Source organism: Cryptomeria japonica, chromosome 2 (assembly GCF_030272615.1).
Source record: "Cryptomeria japonica chromosome 2, Sugi_1.0, whole genome shotgun sequence".
NCBI classification, from domain to species: domain Eukaryota; kingdom Viridiplantae; phylum Streptophyta; class Pinopsida; order Cupressales; family Cupressaceae; genus Cryptomeria; species Cryptomeria japonica.
This window is the reverse complement of record NC_081406.1, coordinates 87,768,732-87,793,010: the sequence shown is the minus strand read 5'-3', so window position 1 is coordinate 87,793,010 and position 24,279 is coordinate 87,768,732. Positions and strand designations below refer to the sequence as shown.

Here is a 24,279-nt window from a genome sequence, read left to right as displayed (position 1 = left end):
ACATTCCAAAGCAACCATGAGATCCACATATATCATTCTCTATTATCTAAGTGGGTCCTCTGTTTCCCTCCTTCCCAGACAACTTTCACTTGAAAATATAGAGAAAATCTACACAAGAAACAATACTGTTTACAGTTGATTTAGATTGGTAATAAGTATAGAGTAACAGTTCTTCGAAGCTGCTATATAAGTAGAACAAGTACAACACTCTCCTTGCATTTTCACTACTCTTCTTATCCAGTAGTATATAGTCTAGTCTAGTCTAGTCTAGTCTAGTATTATTCTGGCTATGGCGGCTTGCATGGGGAAGGTGGTGATAATGGGCTTGATAGTTGCATGCATTGACGTTGTCTTGGGCTTTCAGGCGATGTATAACTTAGCAGAAGCTGCAGATTGGCAGCAAGCTACTGCTACATGGTATGGCAGTCCTGATGGAGATGGAAGTGAGGGTAAATATACACTAACAACCACCTTTTAATATGTTTTCTTATATATATACACGTTTTTCTTTGTTCTGCTTTTCTTCACCACTAAAGTCAATTGAAGGGATACAGAAACTTTTGGATGATAACACTTAGTGATTGTGATAATAGGTGGGGCGTGTGGGTACGGTAGCCTTGTTAAGGCAACGCCTTTTGCATCCCGGGTAACTGCAGTAAGCCCGGATTTGTTCAAAGGAGGTGAAGGCTGTGGAGAGTGCTATCAGGTATAATAGTGTAACACCATGTATATTAGATATAGACTCTATTGAAAGCTAGTTTGGTATGGCTCTTTGAGCCTTAGTTCAGATGTTCACTGTTCCCTTGAGAAACACTGGTGTATTGTTGAGTATATTAGTTATAGATTCTATTCAAAGCTAGTTTGTTATGGCTTTTTGAATTTTAGTTTAGTTTTTCGTGGATCAGTTTGGATCTGAATTTAGGATCTTCCATTTGTTGTTAAAGTGTTCTATCATTGTACTGCTGATTTCTTAAAGATTAATCTATCTTTGGTTCAGATGTGACTTATTTCCAACACATATGTCACTTGAAAGGCTTAAACAAACAATTTGTTATGGTTTGTCTACAAGTTTTTTAAGTTGATAAACTATTAATGCATTAACTGTTAACTGTAATGTCTGGCTATGTCACTAGTTAAAGATTTCACTTGTTATAAAACTAAGTTTTATGCTATTTGGTTTTTTTAAATTGATTTGGTTTTTATGGGTTTTTATCAAATTGTTTCTAAAGAAACGTTTTAGACAGAGATTGATAATTTAGATAGAGAGTGATACAATTTTATATTACCTGTAAGTTCGTTTTGCTGTCTAATATCAGAGCACAAATTTATGTTGATATCTTTTTGGCTGAGAGCTAAGGAATGAGAGGTATCTATCCATCTTATCAAAGTCTTTTGGAGTATGATCCTGGCCTCATCCTTTATATAACATCTCTAGGGGTTTACGTTGGTAGATGACATAATCAGAAAACATACTATTGCCCTAATCAATTGTACTCAATCAATTGACCTACATCACTGCCCTTATCAACTGTACTCAACCAATAGATCTAAACTCTTTGATTTGTATGATATTTTGATTGTTCCAATACCTCTAGTTAAATTTCATTTGCAAATGTGGTTTCAGGTAAAATGTGAGGAGAATAGCCTATGCTCGGACACACCCGTGACTGTAGTGGTTACAGATGAATGCCCAGGTTGCTCATCAAACCACTTTGATCTCAGTGGTACTGCTTTCTCAGGGATGGCAGTCAATCCTGCTCAAGCTTCTGGTCTTCGTAATGCAGGAGTGTTGCCCATCTTCTACAAACGGTACTTTTCAATAGATTTTCTTCTTACACCAAATACAATATCTAGATGTTCACTTCTTAGCCTTACTTTCAATCCTGTTCCTCAGAGTGCCATGTGAGTATCCTGGTAAGAAGGTTACATTCCATGTGAATGAAGGATCAACTGATCATTGGTTCTCTGTGCTAATTGAGTATGAGAATGGAGATGGTGATCTTCAAGAGGTTGATCTGCAACAGGTAACCTTCTGTTTAAATTCTAGTTATGCATATTTAGAAAAACTTGCATGCAAGAATCTTCTGTAATATTCATATTGTTTGATTGGGTGCAGAATAACTCTACTGTATGGGAAGGACTGAAACAGACATGGGGTGCTAATTGGTGTTTGAATGAAGGTCCCTTGAAGGCTCCATTTTCAATCAGATTGAAGTCTCTTTCTTCAGGAAGCACACTTACTGCCTATAATGTTATCCCTCAGAATTGGCAGCCCGATGCTGTGTATACATCCATTGTTAACTATGACTAAGCAGCAACAAATGCTTTCCTCCATCCAACATATTACTTCCTTTATCAGACCATGTTTACATATATTATATTGCCATCTCAGTTTGTCTGTAATATTAGTGTGTTGATATATAGGTATGCTTCATAAATGAGGCATTTTCTATCCTATCCCATTCTCAACCAGTTTGTAAGGCATTGTTTCACATGTCCAAGCTAGTGTTGGAGGAAGTCAATGTATGGTTTCACCTACTTAATTGCAGAAATAATAAGCTTAAGAAAATGACATCATATGTTGTTCTCTATTTATATTTTCCACCATTTATACTTAAATATAATTGTTTGTTGTTATCAAACTTCATGGCATATCCAAAATTTCTAATTATATAATTGAATATTGTTGAATGGTGGTTGAAGAATGTATAAATCATTTTTTAATGGACATCTTAAATAGTCTTAATAATTTAAAATTTGAATTTTTAAATATTCTTTTAATAATCTATTTTATTTCAATATATTCATAATTAAAAATTTAATATATAAAATAGTATCTAACAATTATATATTTGTTTTCAAGATAAAATAATTTATAAATTACAATCACTAATACTATAATATATAAAATTATACATTTTAAAAATAAAATTATATTATTTACAAATTTAAATTTAATAATTTATACATAAATTATTAGAGTGAATGTAAATAAATAGATAAGATAAAAAAGAAATAAATAATTGTTAAATTTAATATGATTTTTTGATTAAAAATTAAATTTTGATTTAATATTTAACAGTTATTAAATTTAAATCAAAATTGTTAAACATTTAATAGTTTTACAATTTAAAAAGTTGATTATTGAAGCATATATATATATATATTGTAAAGCAGAAAATCGAACCCTAGATGTTCCCCCACTCCAAGGAGAGAGAAGGGAGGTCACTAGGGTTGACGGTTTTCACTTGGGAGAGACTTTACATTCAAAAGAGGGGTTGAAACCCACAAGATCCAATCCCACACAATGCAAGACTGGATTCTAAACGAGTTTCAAGGGTTAAGACATCAAGGATACCCTCTTTTGTAAAGAATGTAGATAGAATGATTGAACTAGGAATGCATGTAAAGTAGGAAAGATTCACTTATAAATAGAGATAGGGATACGGGATGAAGCTGCAGACCTGAAATTAGCAGTAAAATGTCGAGACGATGCTGTCCTGCAAATTTGAGCAAAAGTTGACGGGACGATGGCACCCAGAGTGCACACGGTCCTCTGAAAAATCCGTGAAATGAAGGGGGATCTGTTCGTCTCTGCACAAGGATTCTAGATCTTCAATTACAACCGCATACCTGCAACCTACACATGAAAAAGAGAGGACGATTGGGGGGTTAGGGATTAGGGGTTTGCCTTTAGGTCAAACCCTGGTTTTGGAATTAACCAAGAAATGAGAATGCTGTAAATGTAAATGTTTGTAATGTAAACAAGTACTGATACCTTGTCGTAAGAATGTTTGTATTCTTACATGCGAAGGTGTAATGAATGTTGTATTTTGTATGTTGTAAGTGATCTCCTCTTCAATGGTTGAATCCTTGTCTTTGAATGCAACACCTAGCCTTGAATGGAGACTTAGAATACTCAATTGCTTGAAGGAATGCTTGAATGCTTGAATGTTTGAATGTTTGAATATCGCTTCCGCCTCTTCCTCTTGCTTATTTTCCTCTTTTCCTTTCTAGGAGAGGAAAAGTAGTTTATATACTTGTCAATTAGGGTTGAGAGACTGATTTTTCCGACCTTAGGCCGACCTAGGCACATTATTTTTCGAATTGCAAACTTAAAGACCCGATGCCCAACAAGAGACCGGGCCCAAAATAGGGCTAGGGACTAGGGCGCTGGGCACCATGGTCCCACCTCCCGGGACAACAGGGTGCGAGGAGGATCAGGCCAAGGTGCAGAAAGATGCAGTTTTTGATGTCAAAAGTAGGTTTCGGGGTCTCCATTCAGGTTCAATGTTGCGCCACCATCGTGAAGACCCAAATGCAGTCGAAATTGCAAGTGTCGCAATTTTAGGACGCTACATTTAGCCCCCACTTTAGCGGGAGTATAAGCGTACGCCCATACTTCCGGTAAAGTACAAGGAAACAATGTTGAAAGACTTTCACCAGGTCAAGGAGGCAAGATACACTAAGCCCCCAGTGGACTAAGGATCTTACGACTTCGATTGACAAAGTAAAAGGGAAGATTATGAGGGAGAACCATGACTGTCAGTAGTAAGGTTCCCTCACTATGATTCATGCAAGAAAAATACCAAAAATTTTCAAGGCAAAGCTAAGTTTGCCAAGAAATTTTCAAGTATCTTGAAGAGATATGAACGGGGTGTATGCCCCCCTACGTTAAAGCGATCGCACACGCCTCATTGGGGGTGATTGCTTTAAGGTAGTGATACATATAAGAAATGAGAAGGGAAAGGAGCACGTTATCGCAAAGATTTAGCCCCCAAGTGTGAGATAAAACCCAAGGATAATAGACACAAAACACAAAGCACAAAGTGACTTCGCTTTCCTCGGGGTCAGTATGCTGTATGATAATTCATGTATATCATATGTATGTATGCATAATTGTTCTTCATTCCCCAATCAAGGAAGGTCACCTAGAAGAAGGGAACACATGTGTCTTTTGAGTCAACATGAGAGAGACCAAGAGAGATCTCAATGCTTTGCATCATCCTCAAGTAGACAACACTAAGGACAACAAATAGAAGAATGAGAGTAACACATAGAAGAAGTAACAAAAGATATCAAGAGAGGAGAAGAGAGTCTGCTATGCTAATGTTACTAGTCTAGCACATCATCCACCCCCCGATTTTGCTGATCAATATTTCGGGAAGGCAGGAAACACGCTAGAGGAGGAACATCCAACACAACAGATGGAGCTATCACAAGATCCAAACAAGGGCTATGTTCATGTTCCACGCCACGTTGTTCTTGTCTAGGAGCTAGGATAAGTGCTTTAGAAAATTCGTTAGATAAATGGTTATCAACATCAACATATTCATATTCACTATCAGAAGAAAGATAAGTAACATTTTCATCTATATCATCATCAAGATTTATAAAAATAGGATCTTTAACTCGCACAGGATCAAGACCATAATGCATCTTATGTTTAGGAGACTTTGGCTCAATTTTCGGCTGAGGAGAAAATGGAATAATACTAGTTGAAGGTGTTTTTAGGGATTGCAAAGTTTGAGAAGCAACTGCCTGAGCTCTAAGACGATGCTTTCGTCGGCATTCACGTGCAGAACAATTTCGTCTAGTCTTAGTAGGAAGTTGAGAAGATTGAGGAGGAGGAATGTTCTCATCCTTATCACTTGGGTGTTTAGGTTGTGGTCTCTTAGGTTGAATAATAGGAGAAGAAGAAGGTCTCTTTTCTCTATAAGAGGAAGGAGGAGGAACTGCTCCATATAAAGGAGGAATATTTGGTTTAGGGAGGAGACCAAGTCCATCATGACAAGGAGGTATAGGTCTACTTTTAGAAAGTTTATTAGATATAGGCATAGTCACATTCATAGGGATGGGTTGGGAATCTTCTTGAGGAAAGACATTAGTTTTATCTTTCAAAGGAAGAACTTCCTTCTCAAGAACGATAGGAATATCAAGTTTGGGTGTTCTAGGTTCACTTAGAGATAGGATCAATTCTTTTTTCCACTTTTGATAAGATTTGAAAAGATGATCACTCCGCGGTGGAAGAGATTGGAATTGTTTAGGCCAAAAATAATCAATAGGAACGCTAGAAGTTCTTTCAGCTGGTTTAAAGAGACTATGATTGACAGTAACAACTTCACCATTATGGGGAAATTTCAAACACTTGTGAATAGGAGAAGCAATAGCTTTCATGGAAGATAGCCAAGGATAGCCTAGCTTCACACGAAATTGTTCGGACGATGGAATAATAACAAAGCTCACATCAAGGGATTTGTTATGGACCTCAATAGGTAATGTAATAGAACCAATTGCAGGAGAAGAAAATGCATCAAATAGTTTCACAACCACATTTGTTTCGTCATAGATCACTTGATTCAATTGCAAAGTAAAAAGAAATTCTTCAGTAATGACATTAACCATACAAGAAGGATCAATAAGCACTCCATGGCAAGGTGTATTCTTGACTTTTGCAACTATATATAAAGGACCATCAGGTGCCTTGATAGTTTCACTGGCATCAAATGTGATGGAAGGTTCTCTAGGGATTTTCTGCTGCTCTACAAAGTTAATCACATTCGGAGTCATGGACACAAGACTATTAGGTGAGAAAGAGGAATCATTAGTCTCAATCACATTAGAGGTATGAGAAGGTAATGGATCAGTTAAAATCTTAAGATTTTGGTTAGGAGGAGCTACAGATGTGTTGCCTTTATTATTCACACCAGAAACAGAGATAGTATTATTAACAATCAAATCTTGAATTTTACCCTTTAAAGCAAAACCTTTTTCAGTATCATGCCCAGGTTGACGATGAAATTGACCAAAAGATTTATTATCAAAATAGGGTGAATTAATCTTTGTAGGATCTATTTGCTTTATAGGAGGAAGAGTAAGCACATTTTGTTCCAATAACTTATTCATAATACTATGCAATGATTCATTCAAAGGAGTAAACTTTCTTTCTTTCTTGAAAAACTTAGAAATAGGAGGCACACCTGATGCTGCATTCACATTGTTGTTGATGATGTTTTCATTGAATTTAATGGACTCTCTGTTCGGTTTAAACTTCTCAAATGGTTGTTGACTACTATCACCCTTATCACTCGGAGCCATAGGATTTGCTTGTTCCATTTGACTCACAGTCAGTTGATAATTGTGAAGAGTTGCGCACAACTGTTGGAAAGAAGTAAACTCAGAAAACAGAAGTTTTTCTCTAATATCTTTTTGTAAATTAGAAATAAAGATTCTTTGAATATCATTGTCAGGTACTGGAAAAGAAATTTGAGCCTACAAATGCTTATATCTACCAATGAAATCAGCCACTTTTTCTTTAACACCTTGTTTACAATGCATTAAATCAATCAAAGTAACTTTAGGACTTATATTGTTTTGAAATTGTTGAATAAAAGCATTTGCAATTTGTTGGAAAGAAGTAATAGAATAGGAAGGCAACGAGCAATACCATTGTAGAGCCTTATCTCTTAATGTTCTAGTAAACAGTTTTGCAAGCAACCTTTGGTCATGAGCAAAATCTGTACATATTGTTTGAAAGGTCTTAACATGTGTTAGAGGATCACCCTTACCATTATAAAGCTCCAACTGTGGGATTTCAACATGTTTAGGAGGAATAGCTCGAACAATGTCAAGAGAAAGTGGGCTGGCAACATCAAATGTGGGCACACTAGACTTAGATTGATTCATAGAGGCAATTTGTTGCTATAAAGAAGAGACAGTTTGTGCAAGATTGTTAATGGTCGCTTCAGTCGAAGAGTTCATATTATTCGTGTTAGATTGTGATATAGGTATTATGTTATTGAAAGAAGGTATTGATTGAGAGTAAGGTGGTGGGACACTATGATAGTTAGTCATAGGAGATGATTGGAAAGAAGAAGCACTACAAGGAGGAATAAAATGGTTAAACGAATTGCCCCCTTGCGTCATGTTCATTTGTGGAGATGTAATAGGGACACTCATTGAAGGAATGAATGAAGAAGTTGGGTTGAATGAAGGAAGAGGGTTGATTGAAGAAGAAGGATTGCCCCCATGACTGGTGATCATAGGTGGAATGTCTTGTATTGAAGTAGTCATTATGTTTGATGCAAAAGTAGGTATACTAGCAATAGAAGTTGTCAAAGGAATGGAATGATTAACTTGAGTAGGAGGTTGTGTATAACCTAAAGTTTCGGCACAACTCTTCATAGGCATCACATTCGAATCCACAATGTGTGCAATACTACGCAAAATATCAATTCCATTCTTATTACTTTGAACCATACGTTTTAGACCCTCAATTAATGAAAGAGCTTGACTATCGGGGTATTCTTGAGACATCCATTGTTGAAAATCATCAAATTGGTTATCCAATTTCGAAAGTTGTTCTACAGAAACCTCATGGAGAGCTTCTTCATCATTAAGAGGATTAGAGGAATTACCCATGTCCTCGTTAAAAAGGCCATTCAAATTAGGTTCCATCTCCTCAGTAATTAAACCTTGGAAAGACTTAATTCTAAGGCTTCGTCTAATGGGAATAGTGTAAGTAGGGCTTATTGTTGTAAAACTCATGCACTAAAGAGAGAGAGAAGATTTTGAATTTTAGAGGTAGCAAATTTCAATAAAATCAGCCAATCTCCTAGATTTAAGTTGTTAAATACAATCAGGACAATCTCCCAAAATTTCGGAAAAAATGTCAAGGACCGTGGCGAACGGAGTGCACACGGTCCTCACAACTTTTTTCAAATTTTCAGGGATGAAAGTTATGATGATTTTAAAGCTAATCTGAAAAAATTGAGTGATTTTAAGATCTGTAGATAGGCCAAATTAAAGTTGCAATCTCAAAATTGAACCCTACCAAGATTGTTGAAAAATGCAGAATTTGAATTTTGAAAAAGAGAGGGAAACTGAAATTTTGAATTTTATGATTTTAGAGGGAATACTGAAAGCAATGCAAGCTTTGAAATTTAAAAGTTGACTCGATTTCATGCCAAATTCAAATTTGAAAGCAGAAATCAAAGTTGTTGCAATTAAACACTTAATTTCAAAAGTCACAAACTGCAATAATTTGAATAAAACACTGAAATTTCAAATGAATGCTATCACACTTTTCAGATTTAGGATAGTAAGAAACACAATTTTAACACAAATTTCAATTTCAACAATTTTTGAATGATTATAAGCCTTAATCCAAGCAATCACTAGACCAACTTTGACTTTAATTTTGAAAGTGTTAGAATTGATGAAATCAGCCAAGATTCTGGATTTTAGCAGAAAAATACAGTAAGATCTAGCTCCCGAAATTTCGAAAAAAATGTCGGGGACGATGGCGCTCGGGGTGCACATGGTCCTCGCAACTTTTTTCGAAATTTTTAGGGATGAAAGATATTGTGATTTTGTTGCGGAATCCAAAGTTACAGCCAATTTGGAGATGTTTTGATCAGTGAAATTATCAGTCAAAGGTTGAATCAAGAGGGCTTTAAAAATTAGGGTTTTGACACTTAACCACTTAATTTTCAGAATTAAAGCACAAATATGAATTGACAATTTGTAATAGAAGGGTAGATCTGAAACACGCATTAACAATTAAACATTTCACAAGCTCAATTACTAAAAAGAAAATTTTAGGGTTTTTTTATGCAATTAACCTCTAAAATTTGCAAAAGATCAAACATGGAAATGTAATTAAGGAAGCAAATTTTTCAGATCTAATCATGAATAATCAGAATTAGGATGTTCACGTCGGGTTCACCAAAATGTAAAGCGGAAAATCGAACCCTAGATGTTCCCCCACTCCAAGGAGAGAGAAGGGAGGTCACTAAGGTTGACGGTTTTCACTTGGGAGAGACTTTACATTCAAAAGAGGGGTTGAAACCCACAAGATCCAATCCCACACAATGCAAGACTGGATTCTAAACGAGTTTCAAGGGTTAAGACATCAAGGATACCCTCTTTTGTAAAGAATGTAGATAGAATGATTGAACTAGGAATGCATGTAAAGTAGGAAAGATTCGCTTATAAACAGAGATAGGGATACGGGATGAAGCTGCAGACCTGAAATTAGCAGTAAAATGTCGAGACGATGCTGTCCTGCAAATTTGAGCAAAAGTTGACGGGACGATGGCGCCCGGAGTGCACACGGTCCTCCGAAAAATCCGCGAAACGAAGGGGGATCTGTTCGTCTCTGCACAAGGATTCCAGATCTTCAATTACAGCCGCGTACCTGCAACCTACACACAGAAAAGAGAGGACGATTGGGGGGTTAGGGATTAGGGGTTTGCCTTTAGGCCAAACCCCGGTTTTGGAATTAACCAAGAAATGAGAATGCTGTAAATGTAAATGTTTGTAATGTAAACAAGTACTGATACCTTGTCGTAAGAATGTTTGTATTCTTACATGCGAAGGTGTAATGAATGTTGTATTTTGTATGTTCTAAGTGATCTCCTCTTCAATGGTTGAATCCTTGTCTTTGAATGCAACACCTAGCCTTGAATGGAGACTTAGAATACTCAATTGCTTGAAGGAATGCTTGAATGTTTGAATGTTTGAATGTTTGAATATCGCTTCCGCCTCTTCCTCTTGCTTATTTTCCTCTTTTCCTTTCTAGGAGAGGAAAAGTAGTTTATATACTTGTCAATTAGGGTTGAGAGACTGATTTTTCCGACCTTAGGCCGACCTAGGCACATTATTTTCCGAATTGCAAACTTAAAGACCCGATGCCCAACAAGAGACCGGGCCCAAAATAGGGCCAGGGACCAGGGCGCTGGGCACCATGGTCCCACCTCCCGGGACAACAGGGTGCAAGGAGGATCAGGCCAAGGTGCAGAAAGATGCAGTTTTTGATGTCACAAGCAGGTTTCGAGGTCTCCATTCAGGTTCAACGTTGCGCCGCCATCGTGAAGACCCAAATGCAGTCGTAATTGCAAGTGTCGCAATTTTAGGACGCTATATATATATATATAAGATGGGGTTAGTCCCTTTCATTCTGATTAAGATAAAATATTCATAATAACAAAATTCCAACTAAAAATCTTGTATCTCCCTACTATACATGTAATTTTGATTTAAGCTCATTATGAAAAAGCACCTAAATGCTACATACCTTTGCTTATCAACATTCAATAAATTACAAAATTGCAAAATGACCCAAATTAGTCTAAACTCCAAGCATCTAGAATTCTATAAATTTTAAAACTATCTATTGTTTTCCAGCCGTTTACTTCACTTCCATACATCATATTTCCTAATAGGATTACATATTCTACCAAAACATATCTAGATAAAAGCATCAAAATCACAGGTGAAGGGGAGCGATGATTCACTTTGTAACCTTCAATATCACTATCCATTTTTTCATCATCCGCAAGGGCTTCTCTCTCCATGCTGATTCCTTGAGTCTACTCCTCTAGGCCTTCAACCTGGATGAATTTTGAGATCCAGTCCGGTGGTGAATTGACAACAATGTTTGTCTAGTTCAGAAGGAAATTTAGGCTTCGCAATGCTGTCTCCTTGTAGTCCTGATATTCCATTTCATCATCCAAAAGGATTATTGACAATTTTGGAACTTCCTCCCCTTGTTTATCAAAAAAATCCTTAGGCAGCAGAATCCAAAACTCCTCACAATTTCTTAAGACGTCCCCTATCTATTGCTAAAGCTAAAAACATAGATCAAATGTCTGTATTAACCTGATACCTATGATCTGCCATTATGAACTCCTTAGCTAGTAAGGATTTGATCGCATATACTACTAATGCGTGTTTGTATCTCAGAATGGTATTTAACCTCTTGCCCGTGATTTCTCCTAAAAAGGGCCATTTGCCTCTTGTTTGCCAGCAGATGGATTGGAGTCTCCATTGGGTAAATAATTCTAAATTGTTGAATGGACAACGATATTTGTTTGTAGCAACTTCTTCTGGAAACTTCACCAGTCCTTTTCTATAGTTTAATCCTCTTCAAATCCTCCTTAAAAGTCACACCAATTTTAGAATTCCTATATGTCCTTCCCACATCAAAGTTGGGAATTAATAACCTTTCCATCATGTTTTTTGATTGATAGAGTTTCAAGGAGGCCAACTCAGATGATGATTCCAAGTGGTTTTTATCCATCTTTTTGCCTCCAAATTTAACACCATCTCCACCTACCACCATATTGATTATACTAAATACATTTAACTAACTCACTCCGGTCAAGTAATTCAATAAAAATTAAATTGAATAAAACAACTTGGGCTCGAAAAATATTGATTTAGCCATCTGATATCCATGGATCAATTAAACCCTGTACTCCTTAGTCAACCATCCCATCAATGAGTATTCCTCCACCCACCATCCTTATAGTCCCATCAAACATTAATGATAAATTTTAAATTCAAATTTCCATCAGCTCTTATTTTAACAGCCAAAAAAGAATGATTAAATAATATTTATTGGGTCACTTTTATATTTTTACATATTAGTTATTTTAATTTTATTCTAATCATATGATGTAATTTAAAAAAAAATATATTAGCGATTTCAAGTTGATATATAGGAAACGTGATCCTAGGCTAACATGTGCATCAACCTAGAATCAATTCCTATTCACCACAAATCATTGGAGTAGGTGTGAATGGGTTTTACTATAATTCTCAAGGGAGAAGCAAACAATCTTAGATCCACATCTAGTATGTTTAAATGATGCTATTATTGTGTGTATGATTTATGATTGATTGAATGTGTGTAATGAACTAGGTTAAAGGAAGAAAAATTAAACAAGATTGCTAGAATGCAAAAGGCACAAGACAAAAATACAAAAGAGAGTGCCAAATCTAGAAATGAAACACAAAATAGGGTTTGTGATTGAAACTAGGAGCAAACCGTGCTAGACAAGGGTGATAGGCATGAGAGTCCAAAAGTATGTTGATGCTGAAGGTAATGTTAGAATAAGATCAAGGACCCACTAGGTTGTTGTTCTCAAAATATGAAGCAATTCTGGGAGGAACTATTGCCTAACTCTAGTGTCTATGAGATTTTTGCTATTCAAAATTTAGAATTGATTTTCAAAGTTTTCTCATCTACCTGTAATTTCTAATTGTTGTCTATCTTTAAATCTAACCTTACACACACAAAAAGAAGGGAAAATGGTTGTTCTATAAAGGGGATTGCCTCAATCAAACTCCATGTTGGTATTCCCACCCCACAATAGTGACAATGAGTGATAAAAATATTATGTACTTCCTTAGGAGTAGAGGCAAATAAAATAATTATGTTGGAATAAAAATGAATGCCTTAGGTTTGAAGCCCTTGCTTGAGTTCCACAAAAGGTGTTGATGAAGTCCTACAAGTGTTAGTCCATATCCTGATAACAAACAATAAACAAGATTACTTTAGTTTTAGATGGTAGTATACTTGATAGTGTCCTCAAAATTCTCAATACTTGATTGATCTTAGTTGTTTGATCCTTGGAGTACATGGAGATAGTAGATTTCATTAGATTGAACTGCTAGGATTTTCAAATTAGGTGTTCGACATATGTTGCCATTGATGTCAAAGGTGTGATGAAAAGGAGTGTCAAAGAAATGTTAGCAAGTTGATCATTGATGTCAAAGCCTTCAAAAAATGCAATTATTTGTCATATCATATCGAACCTATTTGTGGTGCATTTTGAGTTGCAACAATACTATGAATTTCTATGATAGTGAAATTATTTGTAATATATCTATAACATCATGTTGCATCTATTCATTTTGGTGGAAGTAATCTGGAAGTCTAATTTAGAATATTTGAGATAAGTTACACAGACAATGAGCTTATGTATGCTAACCTATTTTGATCCACATTACTTCAAAATAAAGAGTTATGTCATGCAATTTGAAAGGAGAGTATGTCTACACATGATTCATAATAATCCATAGTTTTTAGAGTTGATGTGTTGTGATGAAGAATATTGAAGTAATAGAAGGGTCACTGTGCTAGTGAATTGACCCGTGAATAGTTCTAGCTTGATGCGGTAGCAGATTGTTGTGCATGCCCTTTGGAGGTAATGTATAGATGATTATTGGGATTATATGAGGCTTCATTGGGAAATACATGAAATGTTATTTTTTATAGAGTGTTGTGTGGGCTATTGGACCTAGCTTATTACACATTTGGACATTTTTGGTTAAGGAGTGTTTGTGCGACCAACTTGCGAATATTATTTCTATGTTTGAGCTAAATCTTGAATTTAATTTTAATTTTAATTCACATATATAGATTTATAAGATCTATACTTGGTGGATTTTAGTTGTGAAATTCTATGTAATTAGGGCTTCATATGAATATCAGACTATGTGTAATGAGTTGCATTCCAATAATGTGTGCCATTATTAGAAGATCAAATGATGTGTGAGAGAATATTTTAAGGTTAAATAGATCAAGTGTAAGATGATTTATTAGTTTTGAAGGTCCCTAAATCATATCATTATAATATGGTAGGACCAATTTCTTACCTAATGAGTCGGTGCTCAGAGTATATGTTGGGGACAGGTGTCTCTAGTAGGTTGGTACTTGCAAAAACAATTGGGGATTACTGTCTCCTATAGTTTGGCTCCTACTTCATGATTGTAACTATTTCTTTATTTTGTGAGGCTATATTTGGCCAATAGATCTAGGCAACTATTCTCAATGTGGTTTTCCCATCTTGGGTTTCTACATATATCTGGTGTTCATTGTGTGGATGTGTATGCTTTCATGTTGTTTAAATTGTTGCATCATTAAAAAGATTGATTAATTTGAATTAATTTTTATGATTTATTCTTGGAGAAATAATATTTAATATTTAATTGAGTTGAAAATTAGGATATACTAATTCAACCACCCCCCTCCCCCTCAATATTTTGTGTTCCCTTAATTAGAAAGGCAACCAAATCTTTATATGCCTTAAACCTTTTCATTAACAAATACCTGAGAGAGGTCAACAACAAGAATTCAACCATTAAGGATCTAATGCCAACATTCAAATATTTGAATTTGGAGCCAAACTGGGAGGACAATAGCACTAGTTGTTAGTGTGCAAACCTTTTTGGCTCCACAGAGGGCTAGGCACTAGGGGTGAGACTAATATTCATAATATGGACTCAAGATGAGCCTATTTGCACTAGATCAGACAAAACCTCCAAAAGAAGTACTAAATATAGCATAAAATTGTAAAGGGAATTCAATTTTTGACATTACATTTAGCCCCCACTATAGTGGGGCTGTGCACTTATTGCCATACACAAGGTAAAGTATAGAGAAGTGGAGGAAAAAAGAAGTCACCAAGAAAACATGAATCAAACACATGAAAAATATGAAAGACACAACTTAGTGTACATGCAAAACACAAAGAAGAAATGAATGATGCAAAAAATACATGCAAGACACATTCAAGACATGAATGGTATGAATAAAATGCACAAGACACATAAAGATTCTAAGTCAATAAGGTAGGGAGACCCCGGCTTGAAAATTAGTCTTTATACTTAGGATCATCCTGAAAAATAGAAAAAATGCTAAGAAAATTAATAAATACATATAAAAAAAACATACAAGAAGACATAGGTAGGAGCTCAAATAAACACAATGCAAAAATATAATTGAAGTAAATAAATTATGGGTACATGACTCTAACACTAGATTTCTCTATTGATAGGGGCCATGCATAATGTGAAGCCCCCATGGATCTAGTAAGTTATGTTATGCTATACATATGACCATGGTTGAATAAACATTTCCATGAATTCTATTGGCCAACAAGTGTTTTTATATTGGATGATCCATTAACTAACAAAAAAATGATCACAAACTAGCATGTTGCATTATTCTAGGTGATCAAGATAAACCATATTAATTCTAACAAGGTGCATCATGTTGGGTGATTCAAAGATCATCAACATAGGGAGCATAAGCAACAACAATGATAAAACTATCAAGTTATGCTATGCTAGATGATAAAGAATATCTTAACACAATGATTTACATGGGAAAAACCATTTCAGGGGAAAAACCCCACACTCCAAAAGCTGCCCAATATATCATTTAAAAATAAATAAAATATAACAATATACATGCAGAGAAAAATTTTCATAGTAGTATCACCAACTAGATATCTAAAGGTAACTCAATAGCTAAAAAGACTCTTACATACAACCTCCATCTCACACACCTCATATATAGGAGATACAATACATGAAACCATCAAACAATATTACACAACCATGGGCTAAAACCATCCAATAAAGTGGCACCCATCTTATATCCAATACAAGATTCCATATGATGTTTACTTCTCTTTAATAACTCATTCATGTGTCCAAAACATTTTTACATTTCCCATTTCAGGATACCCAACTTCTAGGGACCATAACTTTTGAATTGGATCCTGATTAATAAATCATTTGAACTGCCAAAAATCTTGCGACATGCTCTATCAAGCTATAACCCCCTACACTAGTTATAGACAATTTTAGACCATTTTAGAGCCTCTAAGGCCTTCAAAATTGACTTCAAAATTTTGTTCACAATTTTTAAACATATAAACTTTAATATCTTCAAATGTAGACACTAGCTTGCAATGAAAATTTACCAGCATGCTTATCTAGCCAATCCAAATATTTGAGAATTTTTTTGGATCAATTTGTTCTCAAATTAAAACTTACTATAAATAGTAACCTTATGTAAATGCATGGTTGGGATACTATTTTCCTAACAAAAATCACAATATTAATCTATCTCAACACACATCTCAATAAAAAAATCATTATTTATCCTCATAAATAGACAATATTCCAACATTAGAGATTTAATAACCTAATCTGGTTAAATATCACATTGCATTAATCTCATAAATGTCATCATCTAGGAATTCATTTAATCCCCATATTTACTAAGCACAAGAATACATGCACTCAAACCAAGGTAATTACCATTATAGCCAATAGTCCAAACACATCATAAGCTATAAAATAGCCAAAATATATTGAAGCATATCACAAGCCAAGTACCCAAAATCAAGGCCCACATGCACAACTCAACATCTCCAGAAACATGTTCATATTATAACAAGATATCCACATATCTAATATTGCAAATGGGAGAGGCATTACTTCAAATAGTTTTTCAATAATTTAGTGTGCTAATAAATTAGTGGGAACACTCAATTGAAGTAGACTTTGTGGTAAAAATTAATTTAAGTATACTAGATCGATTGGAGATCAAAATCCCACAACCAAAAGGAACATGTATTCTTGATTCTCAAGTCCCTTTCACATTAAGGTAGATTTTTATTGACTAAGTTAACTAAATCTGAGATCTAGGACTTAAATATTTTTTTCTTATATTGTAGGGCAAGCTAAAACATAGTGAAACAAGAGGGTCCTAAAACAACATGTTGGATATGTTGTTGCCTTGAGTTCTATTGATATTTGGATACCTTTTTGTGTATTGATGATTGGATGGATTAGCATTTTTTATGGTTACTATTTCTAGTCATGTAAGTTCCTTTTATTTAGAAGTAGCTAGGAGACCTTTTTATCACATGGATTTAATTCTTGTGCTCTTTGAATAAGTGTACCTTGACCTTGGCTTGTTCCTTTTCTTCTATAGATGACATGTTGGAGGATGAGAGAAGCTCTTTCTTGAGAAGGCGGCCACTTTGGATTTTGATGTCTAGGTATCATTATGGACCATGAGAGTAAGCTAGATATTCATGTGGTTCAATAGATTTCTATGATGATGTATTTCATCAATTGTTCCTTATGAAAATTCTACAAGTAGAGAACATGAGGAAAAGGGTGTTGTACACCTTATATAAGAAAATAATTATCTAATATTTCTTAAATGTTTATTTATAATACATCATAGGAGATATTTTTAGCCACATTAAATAATTGTTTGGGTTCACTTGTAAATTTATATGTGATAATGGTTGATATTTTATGTGTGCATTGCATATTAAAAAAATTAATATTGAGAAAACTTAGTACCAAAAAGTAAAATTTGGGGTTGGTGGTTTTTTACACTCATGGTTTTAACTTGAACTTTCCTATTTTGTGTGAACTTGAATCTATAAATGAAAACCTGCATGTTTAATGGCTCAAGTTGGCTAGTTGGTTGTTTGGCTTGGTTGTAATTTGTTTAATCCTTCTTGTAGAGTGCATATGTGAAGCATGGAATAGTATGTGTTGTTGCATCATCACCCATTATGCTTGGATAAATGGAGGATGAATTTGAAGAGCTTGACATTTTAGAACTATTCATAGAGACTCTATAAGTGTATTATAATATTTCATTGTTGAATAATACATTGAGCATGGATGCTTTTGGAGATTGATTTTTCCTAGGGTATATATTGTGTAATTTATGGTATGCCTTTGATCTTTATATTATGATTATTATATAAGCCCGTATGCATGATTTTTCTTTATTGGATTATCTAAGAAATATTTCTACAAAATTGGTAATTTTTTAACATAATGCACTAATAATAACATCTCATTCTCATCATCCTTCTCAAAGAAAAAATTTATAAGGACCTCATAATATTTAGCTTCTATTTGTAGAACACAAGATGCCATTGAGAGGGGGGGGGGGTGAATAAGTGGTTTTCAAAATACTTAACCTTTTAACCCTAAGTGTGTGTACCAGTTAGCAGATCTAACACAAGGTGAATACACCAGTGAGATAGGGAGAAGGCCAAAATGAAAGCACACACAAAAGACACATCACATAACACCGGATATATGAGTAAAACCCAACATGGGAAAAACCTCAGTGAGAAATATTGTTGGAGTCTACTGCTCCAATCCATCCTCACAATATACAACTGTATTACAATGTTTAGGGAACCAACCCAAGGAGCACCAACCCTTGATTTTAGGGCACGAACCCAAGGAGCACCAACCCTTGATTTAGTGCACCAAACCAAGGAGCACCAACCCCTACTGATTTAGGGCACCAACCAAAGGAGCACCAACCCCTGCTCTGAGCACCAACTCAGTGATTACAATGACTATAAACAATACAATAGTAATAACCTGGTTACAAATAAGTTTTGTAACCTCTGCATATAATCTCTTCACCGGTTCACCTTTGCTCTATTCTCTGTCGGTTCTCTTCTCACTCAGACCCATTGCCACTTGTCACCATTGGTACTCTTCACTCTGCCTGTTCTATTCACTCTGCAGTTTTGATTCCTCTCCTGCTCAGTCTCTGCCTTGTCTGACCTCCCCTGATTTTCACTTCGCATTGCTTCACACTCTGATACCTCCTTACTAGTTGGAACACTACCGGTTCACTTGACTTCTACAATCTTTATCAACTTATTGGTTACTTTAGCCTCACTAATTTAACCCTCTGTTAAACCCTCTTACTGGTTTACCTTCCAACCCTCAGTTACTAAGATATTTAGCAGCTTACTCTCTGACTGATCCACGAGAATGATCTACTTTTTCTCTATCTAGTCTGCAACATCAAATCATCTAGAAGCATCAATCAATTTTAATCTTCTGCCCGCCTATTTGTCCACCAGTCTTCCCGCCAAAACATAACTTCAAACTTGGCGCGCTAGGGTTCCCTTCACCAATCACGAGGCGAATCGGATCAGATTTGATCTCATCTTCGAGATTCAGAACCTACCAAAATCCAGATGACAACGTCATATCTCTTTTCTTCCAATACACGTTTTCTATATTTAGCAAACACGACCTGTTTATCAGCCTACACTTGTCTATCACAATGAATGATCTTGCAGTTTCTTACTCCAAATCAGATCTATATCTGCAGAACTTGCATCGATAATCTCAACACAACAGTCAACCTTTCGATCTTCCTTGAGCCACACACCTCTGCAATTGATCCTTGTATTTCACAGTCGAGATTAATATTTAACCAATCACCAACTACCTCACCGACAACTTTGATGATGCACTGTTCATTTGCCACTTGGAGACCACGTGGCATCTCAGTCGACATCCAACTCATCTGATCATGTCAGTTCAAGCTTGTCACTAACTAAACACACAATTGGTGTTCACTCTATACTATCGGTCCATCTTACCTTACCAGTATACACAGATGAGTTAACCTTCAAGACATGCAGTCTCTTATTTTGTCGGTGGGATCACATCAGCTCGGTCATCAAACATGTCAATCCACAACAAATATTCAAAGTGAGTCACCATGCATATCTTCATCTAATGAGAGATTTCCACTTTTCCACTTTGCTCTCTTATCGGTTGACTACACTCCTGTCTACATACCGGTAACACCCATAGGATCACTATGTCAACAATCTTCAGCTGTGTCCAACCATGGCATCATCAATCACCACCTGATCTTCTAGCATACCGGTATATATGTTTACCATTTGACAGTTCATCTGCCTGCACACTGGTGACACTAATCTCTATCTGCATTCCGGTTGACATCAGCATCTCGGAGTAGGTCTATTCTGTCGATGCAAAATATTTCCTTCTCCTTCATCATCTCATAGCTCATCTCAACCGGTTTGCCAAAGTGGCAAACTCATCACAACTGATTCTTCCTCTTCTATATTGGTATCTCATCATGCTTTCACTTGTTGAACTGGTGCATATCTCCGATTTCATGCACCCAAGGCATTTTTATGTTCCACTATGGTCATCCGGTATAAGACTTCAATCACTTGCGTTCAACTTCTCTATCTATCTTATCTCAGAGGGATGTGATGCATTCCATGCATGTTGTGAGATAAGCTCAGTATGACCACTTACCGGTGGGATTAGATGGACCAATGCACTAAACCTAACTTTACTGACATTGAGCAGACATATTTTCAATTGGGCACATAACCCAGTAGACATCCCCTTTGTCTACCTTACTAACTTGTAGCAGCTCAAAATCTATCGGTCATATCTTCATCCCATGATAACCTCTACATCCGGTGGGAGTCCTGTTGTATGACACCCAACTGCATACCGGTTGCCTGTACAATCTCTATTAGCTCAACATTGCTTGCTTACCGGTCACATGCTTGTCGGTTGGCAACCATACACTGCCAACACATCACTCACTGGGTGGCATTGCCATAATGCCAATTGTCTCCAATGCCTATTCACCGGTCAACATCCCAACTTATGTTCAATACTAACTTGTGTACCTGTGACTCTAATGAACACAATGCCGGTTGACATCCTCTTCTTACTAGTGACAAGCTATACCAGTTGACATCAATGACAACACAATGCCAACACTATTAGCCCACATTTACTTTTAAACAGGTGTTTAAATATGAAAGGAAAATCAATGTATAATATGAGTAATAAAATATATGATAGGAATTGTATAATATGAATAATAAAATTTGAAGAAAAGGGAAAAATTTCAAAACATGCTTTAGAAATGCATTAATGACACTGTTGTTGAGCTCAATTACCTTCAAGCTCTTAAAGGTTTTTTTGAAATTTTTATCCTCACTGTTCACATAGTGAGGGGGAGCATGAAAGGTTTCTAATTTTGATAGGGGCACAACTCACACAATCTAATCCACTACACACCAATGTTGTTTCATACCATGCTTAACCTTTCTCTATTCCTCATAACCTTTCTAATGTTGATATGCTTATTTAAATATATTATGAAATGATGTATTTTCTTTCATGATTTCCTCTAAATATATGCAAGGTCATACATTTAAATTTCAATATTTGGTTGGTGACGAAGGAAGGCAGAATGCGAAGGATGCAAATTCTCCAGTGATCCCCCCTACACTTTCTCGGCGGTTGGTGACTCTCCCTTGTAGTCCTACACATTCATCTGACAACAGCAACCCATCTCGTAATCCGCAGAATGTCTCCAAGTGGTGTTGTGGAGGAGGTTTCCCTCCTCCACGAGGTTTGAACTTCGCTTCCCTCTACATTTATTACTTTTCATTTAAGTTTTTCTTTTCACCCGCGTTCTTTTGCCTCTCCGTTTGTACTCCCCTTCGGCTCTTAATGGAGCCTGAATTTGATGGCACATTTATGGCTCCCCCTAGGGCTGATCTAACTACCCCTAAAAATGACCTCCCTAACCCTATTCTAGCCATTAAACTTTCATTTAGAGACGTTGTGGCTAGGGCTTCTGAGACAACTACGGATCATGCCAGATTTGTGGCTTCCTGTAGCGACAAAGGAGACCATAGTGAAGGTAAGGATCCTGATTCCGACCTTGCTACTATGCACATTTCTCCTAATACCTCCATGATGAAATAGTGTTGGAGAAAAATAGGCTTAAAGAGACTGCGATCTTCTTTGCTTTTGTTGATATTGAAAAATATCCTCCAAGGAAATTTATGGATGATTGGTTTCATAATTACTAGAATTTAAAGTTAGGCTTTAAAATTTCTTTCTGTCGACAAATTCAGAAAGACTTGTTTGTTATCTTTTTTTCTAATCATGAGATGCAATCCGAAGTCTTGAAAAAATAATACTGGGCAGTTGGGAAAACATCCTTTCGTGCCCTTGGATGGACCCCTGAAGCTATTTGCGAAGAAGTCTTAGCACTTTCGTGCCCTAGGTGGGTTTTGCTCAGAAACATTCCACCCTTCCTTTGGAAATTTATCCCGTAGCTTATGGAGCCCATTGGCAAGCTTATCCGAATCGATGAGACCTCCCGAGTCATTCCCCACCTTGATGCCTGTATCTTGATCTTGCTTAAGCCTAGTATAGACATCCCTAAAGCGTGAGACCTCAATATTGAGGGTGACATTTTTTCATGCCCTCTCGAAATACTTGGGGGTTTGAATGCTTGTTTCCTTTGCAAAAGGGAAGGGCACCTGAGGAATAGCTGCCCTATCATTAGGAGAAACTCCAAAGCTAAGATAAATGACTTTGCTCCTATCGTCCCCCTGCCTCCCTCTACTCCCTTTGTCCCCCAGGAAGTCCCTCTCCCTGCCTCTGTCGCTAATAAGTTTAACTCCTCCCCCGACCTCCTTGTCCCTTCCTATGTGAACCTTGACCTCAACCCCCACTTTGGCAATTTTAATGCCGCCCCTCCTCCCCATTCCCCAATTGTCCAAGCCTTGGAGCATCTTGAATGTGAGCAGGATGAATTCCAAATGGTTACCCACAAATCAAAAAAATGTAGAAGGAAAAGTGTGCTAAAAAACAACGCACTCAAAACACCTGAGCTTAACAAGAATAAAAAGAATGACACCATTGTCAATCATGCTATGGTCACTCGATCCTTGGCAAACAAATCTGGATCTAACTCTGTGGTCAAAACCATCATTCAAGCCTTTGAAAATTTGGAACTGATTACTATTGATTCCATCATTGTGGAAGGTTCAGCTAGACCTTTGAGTTTGACCTCCTCTCCTAATGGCTGTGGAATCACACTCGGAGTTCTCCCTGACCCCTTCTCTAGTGATGTAATCAATACTACTCAAAGATTGAACCCTATTTGTAATATCCTTAATGAAATTGAACACAACTCTGACATTTATATTATTCCAGCCACAAAGGAAGACCCTTCTCTACTCTACTCGCAAGTTCCTTGCACACTGAGCAAAGACCTCTCCCTTCCACACATAGAAACACAAATGGATCTTGTGTCTGAAGAAGATGGAGAAGACCCCCCTGAGGTTCTAGCCAAAAAGCCTGGACACCCAAGTGGATCCAAGAATAAGGGGCATCCTGCCACTAAGTAAGCCCCCTCCCCTTTTTGTTGATTATGATGAAATATGTATCGTGGAATGTTAGAGGTCTGGAAGCCCCAGACATGAAATATGTCATCAAAGATTCTTTTAGATTGATTAAGAATATTGATTTTCTTATGCTGCAAGAGCTTAAAACTATTGGTTTTAATCTTGAGATTTGTCTAGACTACATTTGGAAAGATTCACTTAAAATTTGCTCAGATCACCCCAAAGGCAGAGGGGACGTTGGTCTTCTTATCAATAATAAATGAGTAAAACACCTTACCCTAAGTGGTCTCTCCCCCTGTAATAGGGTTGTCTGGGCAACCTTCGCTCTTAATAATTTCTCCTTTGGGGTATGCGCTGTGTACGCCCCTAATGACTATAAAGACAGGAATGCCTCTGGGACTATCTTGCTACTCTTAGTGACGTTCCCTGGATTCTTGGTGGTGATTTCAATATGATTGAACATCAAGACGACAAGTCCGGTGGTAACCCCTTTGAGTGGAAACCATCTGAAAAACCTCATTGGGATAGATTGATTCAACACAAGGACCTACTCGACCCGCTGCTTGGTAACAAATCCAACCATGGTAGTGTTTGGTACACTTGGTGTAACTATTAGAAGGGAGCCAATAGAATCTACTCCAGG

General features: G+C 36.4%; 1 protein-coding gene across 1 annotated transcript; it reads left to right on the top strand.

Moving 5' to 3' along the window:
• Positions 1-244: 244 nt before the first annotated feature.
• Positions 245-2,561, top strand: LOC131078883 (expansin-B3). The gene is made up of 5 exons (XM_058016710.1): positions 245-449; positions 594-706; positions 1,625-1,809; positions 1,895-2,024; positions 2,117-2,561. Exons 1-5 carry the CDS (start codon positions 290-292, stop codon positions 2,309-2,311), a joined length of 783 nt encoding a protein of 260 aa, XP_057872693.1. The 5' UTR covers positions 245-289; the 3' UTR covers positions 2,312-2,561.
• The last annotated feature ends 21,718 nt before the right edge of the window (positions 2,562-24,279 follow it).

What these genes read in the sequence shown, in the direction of transcription:
- LOC131078883 (XM_058016710.1), top strand. Translation starts at nt 290, where the DNA reads ATGGCGGCTTGCATGGGGAAGGTGGTGATAATGGGCTTGATAGTTGCA. An exon ending in TGATGGAGATGGAAGTGAGG is followed by an intron (nt 450 to 593) that starts GTAAATATACAC and finishes TTGTGATAATAG; the next exon opens with GTGGGGCGTGTGGGTACGGT. An exon ending in GCTGTGGAGAGTGCTATCAG is followed by an intron (nt 707 to 1,624) that starts GTATAATAGTGT and finishes ATGTGGTTTCAG; the next exon opens with GTAAAATGTGAGGAGAATAG.